General features: G+C 38.0%; 1 protein-coding gene across 1 annotated transcript; it reads right to left on the minus strand.

Annotated features, from left to right (window-relative positions):
- Positions 1 to 1,050: 1,050 nt before the first annotated feature.
- Positions 1,051 to 14,271, minus strand: LOC120081280 (probable protein arginine N-methyltransferase 3). Its single transcript, XM_039036017.1, has 7 exons — positions 13,775 to 14,271; positions 13,104 to 13,586; positions 12,891 to 12,988; positions 12,558 to 12,636; positions 12,207 to 12,467; positions 11,954 to 12,121; positions 1,051 to 1,816 (listed from the first exon to the last, which is right to left on the minus strand). Exons 1-7 carry the CDS (start codon positions 14,090 to 14,092, stop codon positions 1,358 to 1,360), a joined length of 1,866 nt encoding a protein of 621 aa, XP_038891945.1. The 5' UTR covers positions 14,093 to 14,271; the 3' UTR covers positions 1,051 to 1,357.
- Positions 14,272 to 14,999: the final 728 nt, after the last annotated feature.

The following is a 14,999-nucleotide window of genomic DNA, read 5'->3' on the forward strand; positions in this document are numbered from 1 at the left end:
CTGAAGTTGGACTATTGCAACCTCCTCCTTCAAGAGAATGTTTTATCAACACGTGTTTTGGACTGCTTTTCGATAATGAACAATAATTACTTCGTTTCAATTATACATTTAAGTTTGTAGTAAATTTGATATAAAATCTAGTTGGTCATATTTGATCATGAATCATGAGTTACTTATTTTGTCTTACATTTTTTTGTACCTCCAAAGAAGAAAGCTTTATATATGAAACATATGAATTACATCTCAAAGTAATATACTTTTTTTTTTTTTTTTTTTTATATTAACCAAGGTACCTCCCAAAATGACAAAAAAAAAATGGTTAGCTTTTAACATAAATTAATATCCAATTAATTTTGTATAAATTGGTGAAACATATAATTTTAATTATATTTTCAAAATATGATACTTTATATGCATAACTATTAGTATTATAAAATATGGTAGCAAAAAAAGTGACGCACGATCTACAATAATCTTCATTTAAATTACAAATTGTTATAATTCATACTATAATAACCTATTATAAACCAAACTATAATAGTCTGCACCCCAAACACATACTATAAAAACAAACCGTTTATTACCTACAAATTATAATAACCTACTATGCGCCCCAAAAAGTTTAAATATCCACATTCATAATTGCATTTACCCTTTTTATCCATGGGTGTTTGATCCAAAGAGTTGGAATTTGAAGTAGTAGAATTGTAAACTTCACTTCTTGTTTGGTCCAAGGAGTTTGTGACCCATGACTAAAACACCAATTTTATCCCACAATTAAAAATATCAATTCTATGATGTATTAATTTTTTTATATGGATGAAAACCATGACACCTTCATTCTCTGTCTCACCCCTAAAAGAATGAAGAGAAATACCCCCTAAAAGAATGGAGAAACCAAAACATATTTAGTTGCTTTCCTCTTGCCTAGTCGAATTGCGTACAAAAAAGCCTTGGATTTTAGTCAAAAAATCATTAAAATCCAAAATTATATCAAATTCTTGCATCAAGGCCCATTATCCAACGCAATTGTAAAGGCAGAATTGTAAATTCCTAAAAAACCAAATTCATTGTTGTGTTATGAAACTACACACAATAGAATACAACAATAAAAACAAAACTAATAGCCTCAACAACCACTATGATATTAGAGACAGAGAGCAATATCATTCTAAAGTTAACTAGCTTAACTCGCTTACATTCTCAATGCCTATTAATATAACTTACATATAAAAGATTAAGAGTCAAAATTGACGAACTCCATAGATGAATCTTCTGAACACAAACGGAACGACCAGTTTTTTGTCTGAAATTGCTGATTCAGGATCCAAGCATCTGTCATTTACGTTTGCATACTCTATCTTAGTGTGAAAAGTTGTACAGGCCAGAGGCGCTTCCTACCATCACCAGCGATTCCAGTAGTCTCTAGTGAAATGTCAATGCTTCGATGTTCAGGCGCACGGACAATGCTTAGACGCACATGAACTTTGACAGCAGGGCAGGCATGGCTACCTACTGGTGCTGATATGTTGGATGTCGATTTTCTAGATGTTATAGCAACCGGTTCTCTGAAGGTTAATATGGTCTGAGACCAGTGAGTTTTGGGAGTATATGGAGATGTAGACAGAACAGCCGGTGATCCCATGCAAAATCTGCTTGTAAAACCAGTTTCAAACCATAGAACAACTCCATAACACCAAGATGCTTCAACTTCAACACTATTTGAGTTGTTTGAAGGATCATGTGAATTTGGTTCCAACTCGGTACTTGCAGTGAAGTCTACTTCATCAGGATGCATAGTTGCTAGATCGAAAGTCTAAAAAATAAAAAGAAAAGAAGGCATGTCTTCATTCACTGCCAAGCCAAATTAGAACATAAAAAGAAGAAAACGGCATGTGAGATAACGTTCACAATTACATTACACATATACTACAGCTTTATTAGTTTCTCTTGGGAGGGGGTAATGTTAAGCCACCAATTATATTACAATATCAAAGGAGGAGCAAGAAGGGAATTGGTGGTGAATCTGTTGGCACAGAGAATTGGACGCATGGCTTATAAGCTACAACTCCGAGGGCTCTGCAATACACCGTGTTTCATGCTTCCTAGCTTAAGCATGCTTTGGGCCGCTCACATGAGGTGCAATCTTCGCCTCCAGACTTTGTCCGATATGAATGGATCGCGATTCTACAGGAGGTGTTTGCCTATCAAAAGAATACTGCGACGGGTGTGGAAGCTTTGATGATTAGTTGGCACAGTAGCATGAGGCCACATAGAGAGGTGCTTTGTAACATCCCAAATTTTCAGGTAAATCCTATTTTAGAATTTTCAGGCCAAAATTGAATTGATATGTTAAGTATTTTCAATTTTATTTTTTTTAAAAGTGGGAGAAAAATGGAAATTTTGGAGGTTTGAAATTTTGGGTTAATTAATAAAGATTTGGATTTTGTTTAAGGGAATTTCGGAAGGAAATAAGGAAACGAATATGTATATTGGCATTGGAATTTTGACAATCAAATAAGGATTTGGGCTTATTTATATATGTGTAATTAGGGTTTTGGAGGATTTGAAAAAAGAGAGAAAATAAATTAGTTTTAATTTCCTCCTAATGTGTGTGCAGACTTCTTCATCTTCCTCTTCTTCGTGCAACTTCAGCACCGATAGCTTTCTCTCTCACCTCCCACCACCTCAATGCTCACCGTCAATAGTCAATTGGCCAACCGCATGTGAGTCTCTTCCGCAGGTGGGAGGGGTTTTGCATCCGGGCAATCGCTGTCGTCAATCACCAGTTTTGGGTAATAATTTCTCTCATCTTCGATTCCTCCCACCTTTGATGTCTCCCTCTCTAATTGATTTCTGCCACAGATATCTTTCCCTCTTAGATTTGATTTCTCTCATCTTCGATTCCTCCCACCAGTAAGTGTTAGAGAGTTGGGTCGTTACAGTTGGTATCAACGCCCAAGTTTTTAGGTTCTGTAGACTGACTTATTATGAAAATTCAGATTGTCTCATTGGCTATTAATGGATTCTTCGTCATTGCCAGACATATCCTTTTAAAAAAAAGGGGTCTAGAATTATACGTATAGAGTATTGCTTGATTTACAGTTGTATTTGTCATTTTTCTGTTGGGATAGAGTTTGATATAAGTTGACTATGTGTGAATGTGAGAATATGGCATCAAAACTCAAATAAAAAGGAAGGTTAGAGGAGGGGTTCAGGATCCACAAGTCCAAGACCCCCAAGTTTGGGATCCTCAGGCCCAAGACCCTTCCGCGTCGAGAGTGTAGGAGGATGGAGCCAGGCAATGGCAGCGCAAATTGAGGAAATGGTTACATCATCTTTGTTGGGGAGGATACAAGAACTAGTCTGCTGTGCAGTGGCAAAGCAGGTAGCTCAAACTAATCGGATTCATCAGGTACCAATACCACCAATTTAGGTGCAACTAACTCAGCCCCAGAACCAGAACGTGCAAGATTTGTCCCTTGAAGCTAAACACTTTTCAGAAAATACAACCCTCGTACCTTCGACGAGTAGCTGAAGGACCCTACGAAGGCAGAGATGTGGTTGTCCTCCATCAAAACAATCTTCCATTACATGAAGTGCCTAGAGGACCAGAAACTCCAATGCGCAGTTTTTATGTTGAGAGATAACGTAAAGATATGGTGGCGTTTAGCGGAAAAGATGACTGATACCAACGGGGGCCTAGTTTAAAGAGCGTTTCTATGAAAAATACTTCCCTGCAAACACACAGTACAACAAGTAGGCTGAATTTCTAAATTTGAAGCCAAGGGATTACGTCAGTGAAAGAGTTATGAGCAGGAACTTTATGAACTTTACATCAATGGAAGAGTTGTACTGTGTGTTGAACTTTATGTCAAATTGGAAAGACAGGCCCGTTTGCAATTCATGTGGAAGGCAACCCTGGGGGCGGCATTTGATTGGCGCAGGCACTTATTCTAGATGCAAGTGGGGGGAGCATACGACGATCAATTCTCTGGTTTTCAATCTAGTAGTAGCAAAAACCAGCCCTTGAACGCCCATCAGAGGGTACAGACCGTCAGCGACAACAGGGCCGTATTTATTCTACCACTCGACAAGAGGCCGGAAGTCTAACACAATGGTGACAAGTACACTCCCAATCTTGGGATATTATGCATTGGTATTGTTTGATTCTGGCTCATCCCATACGTTCATATCATTAATATTTGTGAAGCATGTTATGTTAGAAGTAGAGCCTTTGCATTATGTCTTATCAGTTTCTACTATGTTTGGAGAAACTATGATAATAAATGAAAAGATAAGGACATGTCAGATTGTAATAGCAAATCATACACTAGATGTGACTTTAATAATCTTGGACATGCGTGATTTTGATGTTATATGAGCCATGGATTGGTTGGCTGTCAACCATGCCAGTATAGACCGTTCCCGTAAGGAGGTGAATTTTAACCCTCCTATAGAAGCTAGCTTTAAATTTAAAGGGGTCGGGACTACGATCACGCCCAAAGTATTTATTTTTTATTTTTTTTTTTTTTTTTTTTTTGAAGTCGAGCAACAGCAAGCATTGCATTGAGCTAAGAACACAAAATGGTAGGAGATCCAGCAAGAATAGCCTCAGATGGAGGACATCGACTACAAGTCTACGAGAGTTTTTTAGAGAACAAAGTTGGATTTTATGCAATCAAGTCGCTGAGCTCAATCAACGCGTCCATTGCAACCAAATCTAAAAAAACAAACGATATGATCATACAAGTTGTGAAATATTGACGTAATGTTAAACAACGAAACTCCAAGCTTGGAGTTTTACAATGGTAATTCTCGCAGCTCTCCGACCCCTTTTCCTCCTCCAATGGTAGTCTTCTCTTCTATTCTTTCCTTTCGTCCAAAGTAATTTCAGCTATGAAAGCAAACAAGTTGCTTAACCAAGGTACTTGGAGTATTTTGACCAATGTGGTTGACATCAGAGAAGCTAAGGTCGCCATGACTTCAGACCGAATGTTGAGAGAATATACAAATGCTTTTTTTAAGGATCTTATAGGTTTGTCACCATATCAGGAGATAGACTTCGTTATGAGTTAGAGCTAGGTATAGCTCCAATCTCGAAGGCTCCGTATAGAATAGCCCCAACAAGGTTGAAAGAGTTCAAGGTTCAATTGCAAGAATTGCTCGATAAGGATTTCATACGACCAAACGTGTCACCTTGGGGTGCACCAGTGTTGTTTGTAAAGAAGAAGGATGAGTCATTATGCTTATGCATTGATTATAGAGATTTGAACAAGGTGGCCATCAAGTACAAGTACCCTCTCCTCAGGATTGATGACTTGTTCGACCAATTACAGGGGGCTACAGGTTTCTCCAAGATCAATCTACATTCAGGGTATCATCAACTGAGGATAAAGGACAATGGCATTCCTAAGACTGCTTTTCGATCTAGATATGGACATTATGAGTACATTGTAATGTCGTTTAGCTTGACTAATGCCCTTGCAATATTTATAGACCTAATGAATAGAGTGTTCAAGGAGTTGCTTGACACTTTTGTGATGGTTTTTATATATGACATCTTGGTTTATTCTAGGACAGAGGCTGAACATGAGAAAAATTTACGAAAAGTTTTGGAGACTTTGAGGTCGAATAAGTTGTATGTCAAATTCTCCAAGTGTGAATTTTGGCTACGCCATGTGTCCTTTCTAAGACATGTGGTGTTGAAGGATGGAGTTTCAGTGGACCCAGCAAAGATTGAGGCGGTTACGAGTTGGCCCTGTCCCACGACAGTCAGTGAAGTGCGTAGTTTTCCGAGGTTAGCAAGTTATTATCGTCGGTTTGTAGAGGACTTCTCTCGCATAGCCTCTCCTTTGACCTAGTTGACCAGAAAGAGAGCTTCCTTTGTGAGGAGTAAAGATTGTGAGGACAGTTTTCAGGATTTTAAGCAGAAGCTTGTTATTGCTCCAATTCTTGCAGTGGCAGATGGATCATGAAGTTTTATGATTTACAGTGATGCCTCTAAAAAAGGGCTAGGATGTGTGCTTATGCAACACGATAAAGTGGTTGCTTATGCCTCCCGCCAGTTGAAGAACCACGAACAAAACTATCCTACTCATGACTTAGAGTTGACAGCAGTGGTTTTTGCCTTGAAAATTTGGAGACATTACTTGTATGGAGAGACATTACTTGTATGGAGAGAAAATACAGATTTTCATAGACCGCAAGAGCTTAAAATACTTCTTCACTCAAAAGGAGTTAAATATGAGATAGCACAAATGGCTAGAGTTAGTGAAAGATTATGACTGTAAAATTTTGTATCATCCAGGCAAGGAGAATATGGTAGCGGATACTCTGAGTAGAAAGACAGCCCATTTAGCAGCTTTAATTATCAGACAGATACATTTATGCAAGGATTTTGAATGGGCTGAAATTGCAATAGCAGTTCGAAGTCACTTCTCAACTGGTAGAGTTTACAGTACAACTAACCTTTAAACAGAAGATTATTGATGCACAAGGATGACCCTTACCTTGTTGAGAAATTTCACCAAGTAGAGACAGAATGGGATAGTGAGTTCTCATTATCCCCAGATAATGGTCTCTATTACCATGGACATTTATGTGTACCTGCAGACAATGATCTTAAGAATGAATTATTGACATAAGCTTATAGCTCCCCATTCTCGATACATCATCGCGGCAGCAAGATGTATCAGGACCTAAAACGGTATTACTGGTGGTATGATATGAAAAGAGAGATAGCTAAGTTTGTCAATAAGTACTTAGTGTGTCAATAAGTGAAGGCCCCGAGATAGAAGCAAGTAAGCTTGTTGCAGCCCTTGAGTGTACCAGAGTGGAAGTGGGAGAATGTGTCTATGGATTTCATTCCAGGCTTGCTAAGAACAACAAAAAGCTATACGGTGATATGGGTTGTAGTGGACAGACTCACTAAGTTAACGCACTTTATTCCAAGAAGGTTTACGTATTCGGTGAATATGTCAGTGTAGTTGTATATGAAAGAGGTGGTCAAATTACATGGAGTGCCAGTGTCTGACAGAGACGACCGCTTTACATCTAGCTTTTGGAAGAGCCTCTAAACAGTGTTGGGTACTTTGGTTAGATTTCGGCACAACTTTTCACCCACAAACTAGTCAAACGAAGCGTTTGAACCAAACATTGGAGGATATGTTGCATGCTTGTAGATTGGAATTTTCAAGGAGTTGGGACTCTCACTTGCATTTGATGGAGTTTGCTTATAATAATAGTTATTAGGCTACTATTGGTATGGCGCCGTTTGATGTCCTATATGGGAAGAGTTGCAGGTCTCCCGTTTGTTGGGGTGAGGTTAGTGAGCGAAAATTGTTGGGACCGAAGTTAGTGCAGGCTACAAATGAAGCAACATATAAGATTAGAGTGCAAATGCAAACAGCTCAGAGTAGACAGAAAAGTTGCGTTGATGTTAGGCGTAAAGACTTGGAATTTGAAATGGGTGATAAAGTATTTTGAAAGTGGCATCTAAGAAAGGTGTTCTAAGGTTTGGTAGAAAGGGAAAGCTAAGTCTACATTTTATTGGGCCTCTATGATTGGGTTTAAAAGCAATTCACTAATAGATTTTGTTTACATTTTCATAATGACTTGCACATTAATTCAGTTATTGGCTTCTGATAAACTTAATGAGGTCTTGGAACGAATTGGCCTTGTGGCTTATCAGTTACATTGTCACCATCTCTTTCAGCAGTTCACAACGTTTTTCATGTGTCGATGTTGAGGAGGTATGTGACAGATCCGTCTCATGTGATAGACTTCAAGTGCGAGCCCTTTAAGGAGAACCTGAGCTATAAGGAGAAACCTACTCAAATCTTGACAATGAAAGTGAAAGTGTCAGCGTAACCAAGAGATAGCACTAGTAAAAGTTTTATGGCAGAATCACCAGTTCAAAGAGGCAACATGGAAACAAGGAGACGAGATGAGAACACAATACCTAGAACTCTTTCAAGATTAGAACTTTCTATAACGAAAGTTTCTTAAGGAAGGTAGAATACAACATCCCAAATTTTCAGGTAAATCCTATTTAATTTTTTTCTTAAACTATTTTAGTTAGATTTTAGAATTTTGAGGCCAAAATTGAATTAATATGTTAAGTTAATTCAAATTGATTTTTTTTAAGTGAGAAAAGAATAGAAATTTTGGAGGAGATTTGAAATTTTGGGTTAATAATTAAAATATTTGGATTTTGTTTAAGGAAATTTTGGAAGGAAATAAGGAAAAGAATATGCATATTGGCATTGGGGTTTACCCTGTTAAATAAGGAATTGGGCTTATTTATATATGTGCGCTTAAGGTTTTAGAGGATTAAAAGAGAGAGAAGAGAAAAAATAATTAGTTTTTACTCTCCTCGTGACGCGTGAGTAGACTTCTTCATCTTCCTCTTCTTCTTCGGTGCACCTTCAGCACCAACAACCTTCTCTCTCACCTCCCACCACCTTGACAACCGTCGTGTTACCGCAGTGCTCGCTGTCAGTCGTCAATCGACCAACCGCAGGCAAGTCTCTTCTATTCAGTCGTTCCAGCCCGTCTTGGTTTGACAATCGACGTTCAAATGCTAGTGGCCGCACGTGGGAGGGGTTTTACGTCCAGGCAGTCACTGTCGTCAATCGCCAGTTTTGGGTAACGATATCTCTCATCTTCAATTCCTCCCACCTTCGATGTCTCTCCCTCTCTAATCGATTTCTGTCACTGATATCTTTCCTTCTCATATCTGATTTTCGTCAACTGACCATCTTTGGAGAGAGTCACCACTGTTGAATTCGAGAGATTTTGGTTCGAGGTCACTAAAGGGATTCAATCGTAGTTTGGCGGAAATTGTTACAAATTGGTGAGTTGGAGTTTCAATAGAACTTTTAGGTTGAGGAGATATACCCATTAAATTATTTGGATTACACTTGTTTACCCACTTTATTTTGACTTTAGGCAAAGTTGGAGGGGCTCAGTGGGTTGTCCAGAGTTTAGAAGATCGGTTTCGATGAGTATTGAGCCTTGAGTTTTTGGAATGGTTTAAAATGATGGAATTTGGGAGTTATGTAGCAATGTTTAGGTGTTTGGAACTTGGCCTTGGTTATTAATTTTAAAACTTGGTTTATGTATAGGCTTGACTCAAGATTCAAGGATTTCACGAAGATTAAATTGTTATTTGGTTGGGCTTAATATCAAAGTAAGTGGTTTACTACCTATTCACCCACGAACTAGGCACCCTAACCAAGTTGATGTTAAGATTTTGTATACACATGAAAGTATGATATTATTGTGATTTGCTATGATTTGCTAATGGATGGCCTGTTGAGGTGTTCTGAAAATCTGAGTTATGTTGCTATACATGTTTATGGTTAGATACGAAATTTGGATATTGTTTGTTGCATGTTAGACTGATGGTGATTGTTAGCGCTCCTATCAGGCTGTGTACATCTCCTGATTGTGAATCTTCGAGTCCACTTCTTACGTTCATATTTCGGCGTCCCTATGAGATCGCCACCTATGCTTATGATTGTGACCCCTGGGATCACTACTAATGAAAATGTGCCTTCGGGTTCACCCTTATACTTATGCCTATGATACATGATGTGCACCTATGTCTCGATAGGAAAGTTAACAATATCACCTAGTGGACGCAATAGTGGGTCACTCACTGAGTATTTTTATACTCTCCCTTTTCTCTACATGTTTTTCAGGTAAAGGAAAGAACAAATCAACGAATAATATGAAGAATCTGTGACCGAGGCTTTGGGACTTGGCACCGCTTTCGCATATGTTTTCTCAAATTTCTATGTTTTGGTTTAGGAGTTAGACATTTAAAATTCTTTGATTGTTCTGTTCTGTTTCATTATTTATTTAATTTATTTTAAATTAGAGTTCAGGGGTACCCTGAACAGTGATTTTATGTTTTCACTCTTCAAAGCTTTATTTAATGAAACGAGTTTTGTTTCTTTTCCTTAAATTTACAAAAGACCTATTTTCAAGTTATGCATGCATGTAGTAACGTCCCTCCAATAAGCATTAGAGAGTTGGGTCATTACAAGCTTGATGACTTTCAACGGTAGTTTCCTGAGTTTCACCGTAAGAGCAAGGTGAATTTAGAAGCAGAGAGTAAGGCTAGGTCACCAATTGTATTACAGTATGTTGGTGGGGGGCGGGGAATTGGTGGTGAGTCTGTTAGCACAGGGAATGTTATGTAAGCGGGAGTGTGTGTGGTTGTTATGAGTGGGGACCATTTACAGATCAGAATAGTGATCTTTGTAATGAGCGAGGGTATGTAAATAAGTGGTTGGTCAGTAGAGGAAGTTAATCTGTTTTTTTTCTTTTTTTTACTATTTAAAGGTTAGTCTATTTTTTATTGAATTCTTGAGAGAGAGTGAAGGGGAGAACCTTGTAACTGCCTTCGAGCTACTTTGCATTTACTGAATCAATACCATTGTAAGGAAATACTTTACAGGTTGCTCACCCGTCTGCCCCTAGAATATGCTCAGATCATCCTAAATCATGCATATGATATTCTTAAAATGATACAAAAATCAACGCTAGTCTAGTAACTGAAGAGACGGCTCAAGACTTGCGAGCATTTCGAGCATTAGTAAAATAGAGGAAACTTAATCAAACAAACAAGGACAAAAACTTTATGAAACCTTTCAACATAGCACAATGGATCAATTTGAAAATAGCTGAAAAAGAAGTCTACATTTTTTTTTTAATAAGAACAACTTTCATTGAGAAGAAATGAAAGAATACACGGACATACAAAAAACCAGCCCACAAAAAAGAGAAATCCCACTACAAGAAGGGACTCCAACTAAACAAGATCATGTCAATCGAATAATTACAAAAAACCTTCAAAATCGAAGCTCAGTGAGACACATGAAAGCAAACAAGAGATCAACTCTCCCTAGCATCCCTCTCAAGCCACTTAAACACCCTATTATTCTTCTCGCTCCACAAAACCCAAACAATAGCACAAACACTAGCAAGCCAGAGAAAACGCCCTCTCTCCCCAAATGGCATATTGAGGAGGAACTCCTTGATCAACTCTCTAAAACCTCTATGACAAGCACACACCCAACCGAAAGTATGGAAAAAGTAGCCTCAAACAAGGCTCACAAACTCACAGCGCCAAAGAATATGATCCAAGTCTTCCTCCACCTTTCGGCAAAGAATACACCAAAAGGGGCCAACCAACAAAGGCATATTCCTAACAAGTCTATCCAAAGTACTAATACACCCGTGAAGAACCTGCCAAGTAAAGAATCTAATCTTTCTAGGGATCTTAATTCTCCACAAGGACGAAAAAACATACTCACTCAAAGGTGAAGGATTAACCAAACACTGAAAGAAAGACTTGCACCAGATCCCATCCAAAGGATTAGGGCTCCAAACTCTCCCATCTCGCCTCCCAAGACAAAAGGGATGAGGATGACTCTCGAGGAGAGAGAGGAGGGCAACCACATCCGTTGTTTCCCTATTGGAAAGAGCACGACAGAACCTTAAGGAAAATGAACAAGAACTCCCTATCTACACAAGAAAGTTGGCCACAAATGATTTTTAAACGAGGACAAATGGTATAACCGAGGAAATGCCCCACACAGGGGTTTCTCCCCCACCCAATGATCTTCTCAAAAATACATTAGTAATGAAAACCACGAATCGCACTAGTACGCAGTGATGTGAGCATAACTAAAATATTAATCTGATTTTCTAAGATAAAGGATCCAAGAAATAGCCTTCCTAAATAGAAAAACAGTATTCACAAACTATGTAGTAAAAGTACGATAAAATGTTTTTGCCCCAGTAATCACGTTATTTTCCAAGCATACTTAGGTCAGAACACCTGTGATTCTAAAAGCCGTGGAGAGAACTTTTCACCAAACTGTGGTAGTAGAGTACAATGCATTCACAATAAATGAAAATTTTGTTTGGTAGTACTTACATGGAGGATTGCAGGACTAGTTACTAAATCATTAGCATCCACAATGTCAACAATAGGAGCGTTGGCAGCATCTTTTACAAGTTCCTTGCCAACACAAGACATTTTGAAACCATACACATTTTCCCAAAATGGAAGACTAGTTCCACCAACTCCACATCCAGCAACAAGCTGAAAAGTAGATAGAAATTATTGAGTGAAATGTAATTTCAAGATTAGACCTTCCACAAGGTGAAACAAAATAATGCAGACTTACAATCGTCGCAGTATCTGGTAAGATTGCACCTCCAGGCTTCAACCAACGATCCCTTGCAAAGAGAACTGAGCTGAGCATTGATTCATACAACAAGCAATAGCCCATCCATTCACTCAATAATACGTCAACACTATGAGGCTTGATCTCTATGTTCTTATCAAGTTCTTCTACCATACCATGAACCACTTCTATAGTCCCACTTGACACACCACAATCTCCAGTTTGTTTCCTGTTCCACCAGAGGCCATTGTCTTTTGCAATCTGTAGCCAAGTTGAGTAAAGGAGCTACCGTAAAACAAATCATCTAAGAAATAAGGAAACTAACTGACTATACTGAAATTGATTCACTACTTGGGTGGCCACTGCTGCCATCTTTTCACTCGCTTCAACTGCAATAACTCTTGATGCACCCGCTTTTGCAGCAAAGAGACTAGAAAGGAAGAGGATGAAGATTACATAAACCTTGTAATTAAATGAACAATGAAGAGTGTATGGTTTGTCAACATCGACCAAACCTGATTGAAAAACATAACAGGTCGGGATGAATATCTATACACACAAATAGCTTAAAGCAACTGTTTGTAGTTATTGCACCTGATTAAAGTGTAAACGTCGAAATCTTCTAGAAACGAGTAGCAAATGCAAAAGCACAAATGAAACTACGCCAACTTATTCCCACCTCACCTAAGTATGCCTGTTCCACAGCCTACATCCATCACAGTAGCATTGTGGAAGAGAGACGGATTTCGCAAAATAGCCTCCATATAAGCTTCCATTCTGACCTGCATAAAAGGTAATGTTGGTGATGTATTACTTCAAAAATTAAATATCCCCCTCTATAATATAAATCAGTTTATGATGTTCAATTCAAAAGCAGACAGAGAGGTAGTGTAGCACCTTGTCGCTTAACATCTCTCTGTGTATGCCAAAAGAGCTATATGAACCAAAGTAATTTTCATTTGCATTTTTTATATCCTTTCTATCAAAATTTCGTCTGGCTATTTTAAATTGATTGTCTTCCTGCATCTCATCTTTCAACCCCAAAGTCTCCGTGGTTTTCACAGTTTTCTCAATCTCAGCCTCTAAGTTGCTTGGAGTATTCAAATAACCATGTGAAGTAGAACTACAATCTTCCATTCCATTTTCTTTGTTTTGGTTTGGATGAATTGGAAGATTTTCTCTAGTCATTTCTTCATCATCCTCTTCGTCTTCTGTAAAACTGTACAGGAGGGGATCATCTTGCCTGAAGGGTTTTAGATATTTATCATCATCCCAAAGAACCTTTATGTCATTGAGATTTAAAATTTTGTGTAAATGATTCTGTAAATCCTGGTTTGATTTACAAGAGAGACCACAGCTCCAGCACCTATTCTCTGCTACCTGAGTACCATAAATGGTAAATAACGAGTTAACGCTTGTACAGTAGCAAACGATAATTGTAAACTAAAACCTTCAAATCCTCGTAGACCATTTGTCAACAATATCCAACAAACGCGATACTCACAAAATTTATAATAATTTTAAAAAATATATATTTAAAAAAAAACCCTCAGACAAACATATCTAACCTGAGATCGTATGTAGTTGATAATTTTGAAGGAACCATAGAAGTCCAAACCCAGGGCCCTTCTGATGCTGTGAAAATCGAAATAGTGGACAGAGTTGCAATGGTTGAACAGAGTGTCACAGTCATTGTAGTTTGAGTTGCAGAAAAGACACAGAAAATTCGAATCAAATGCTTCATCTCCTTCTTCCTCGTCTGCATTCCAATCGTCCCAGTCGTCTTGTCCATCTTCTTGCTCCTCGTCGTCGTCATCTTCTTCTTCTCTCTCAAATTTCTTCGTGTTGCAGAATTCCTTGTCGAGATCTTCGGAAAATTGATCCATGGTGTATGTCGAGAGAGTAAACAGAGCAGTAGTTGCCGGCGATGCTTAAACCCTATAAACCAAGAAGAGTCGCCAGGGGTTCTTGGGGAATTTGCATGATGACCCTATTTAGGGTCACTCGAAATTTGATTCATTTTTTTAAAAACACTCGAAATTTGACCTAACATTATTCACATATGGAAGTATCCATTTTGAGGGTCTATTTTTAGCTTCGAGGGCCTATTTCTAGCTTCTCACTCCCACTCATGCTTCTAACTCCTTTGTCTTGATTCTCATGAGACACAACAATAATTTTCTCCCATTTTTCTTTTTATTTGTTCAGATTCTTCATCTCATTTCCTTGCTCCCGCTCCCCATTCCTTTGTCTTATTCTTCATCAAACACCTTTTTTCTTCGAGAAAAAATTATATGAAGAAGAATAAAGAGAAAAAAACAAAAAAAAAATTGGGCGACATAAATAGAAATCGTTGGAGAAAAAAAAAGGAAAATCGCCTAAATGGCAGCGTAAACGAAATAAATCGTCGGAAACGAAAATTGAAATAAAAGAAGAGTAATAAAAGTGTTGCAAAAGAAATGATGGATAAGAAATAATATTAACGTGGTAAATTTACAGCATGATGATGTCAACAAATGGTCAAAATTCATTTGTTTGTAAAAGTGAGGTCAAATTTCGAGTAGACTCCTAAACAGGGGTCATCCATGCAAATTTCTCGAGGTTTTTCTTTCATGAGTAGTATTCAAGAAAATTGCAAACCAGCTGAAAGTTAGCCTCAAATTTATAGAGTTGGGCTTCTGATTATGTCAACATCATATGAAATTACTACTTTGACCTCTTTGATTTCAATGTAAATTTCTTCCTTCTCAAGACTTTAGCTTGTGTCAAGAAGTCAATTGGAAAAGATCCAGG

Source organism: Benincasa hispida, chromosome 7 (genome assembly GCF_009727055.1).
Source record: "Benincasa hispida cultivar B227 chromosome 7, ASM972705v1, whole genome shotgun sequence".
NCBI classification, from domain to species: domain Eukaryota; kingdom Viridiplantae; phylum Streptophyta; class Magnoliopsida; order Cucurbitales; family Cucurbitaceae; genus Benincasa; species Benincasa hispida.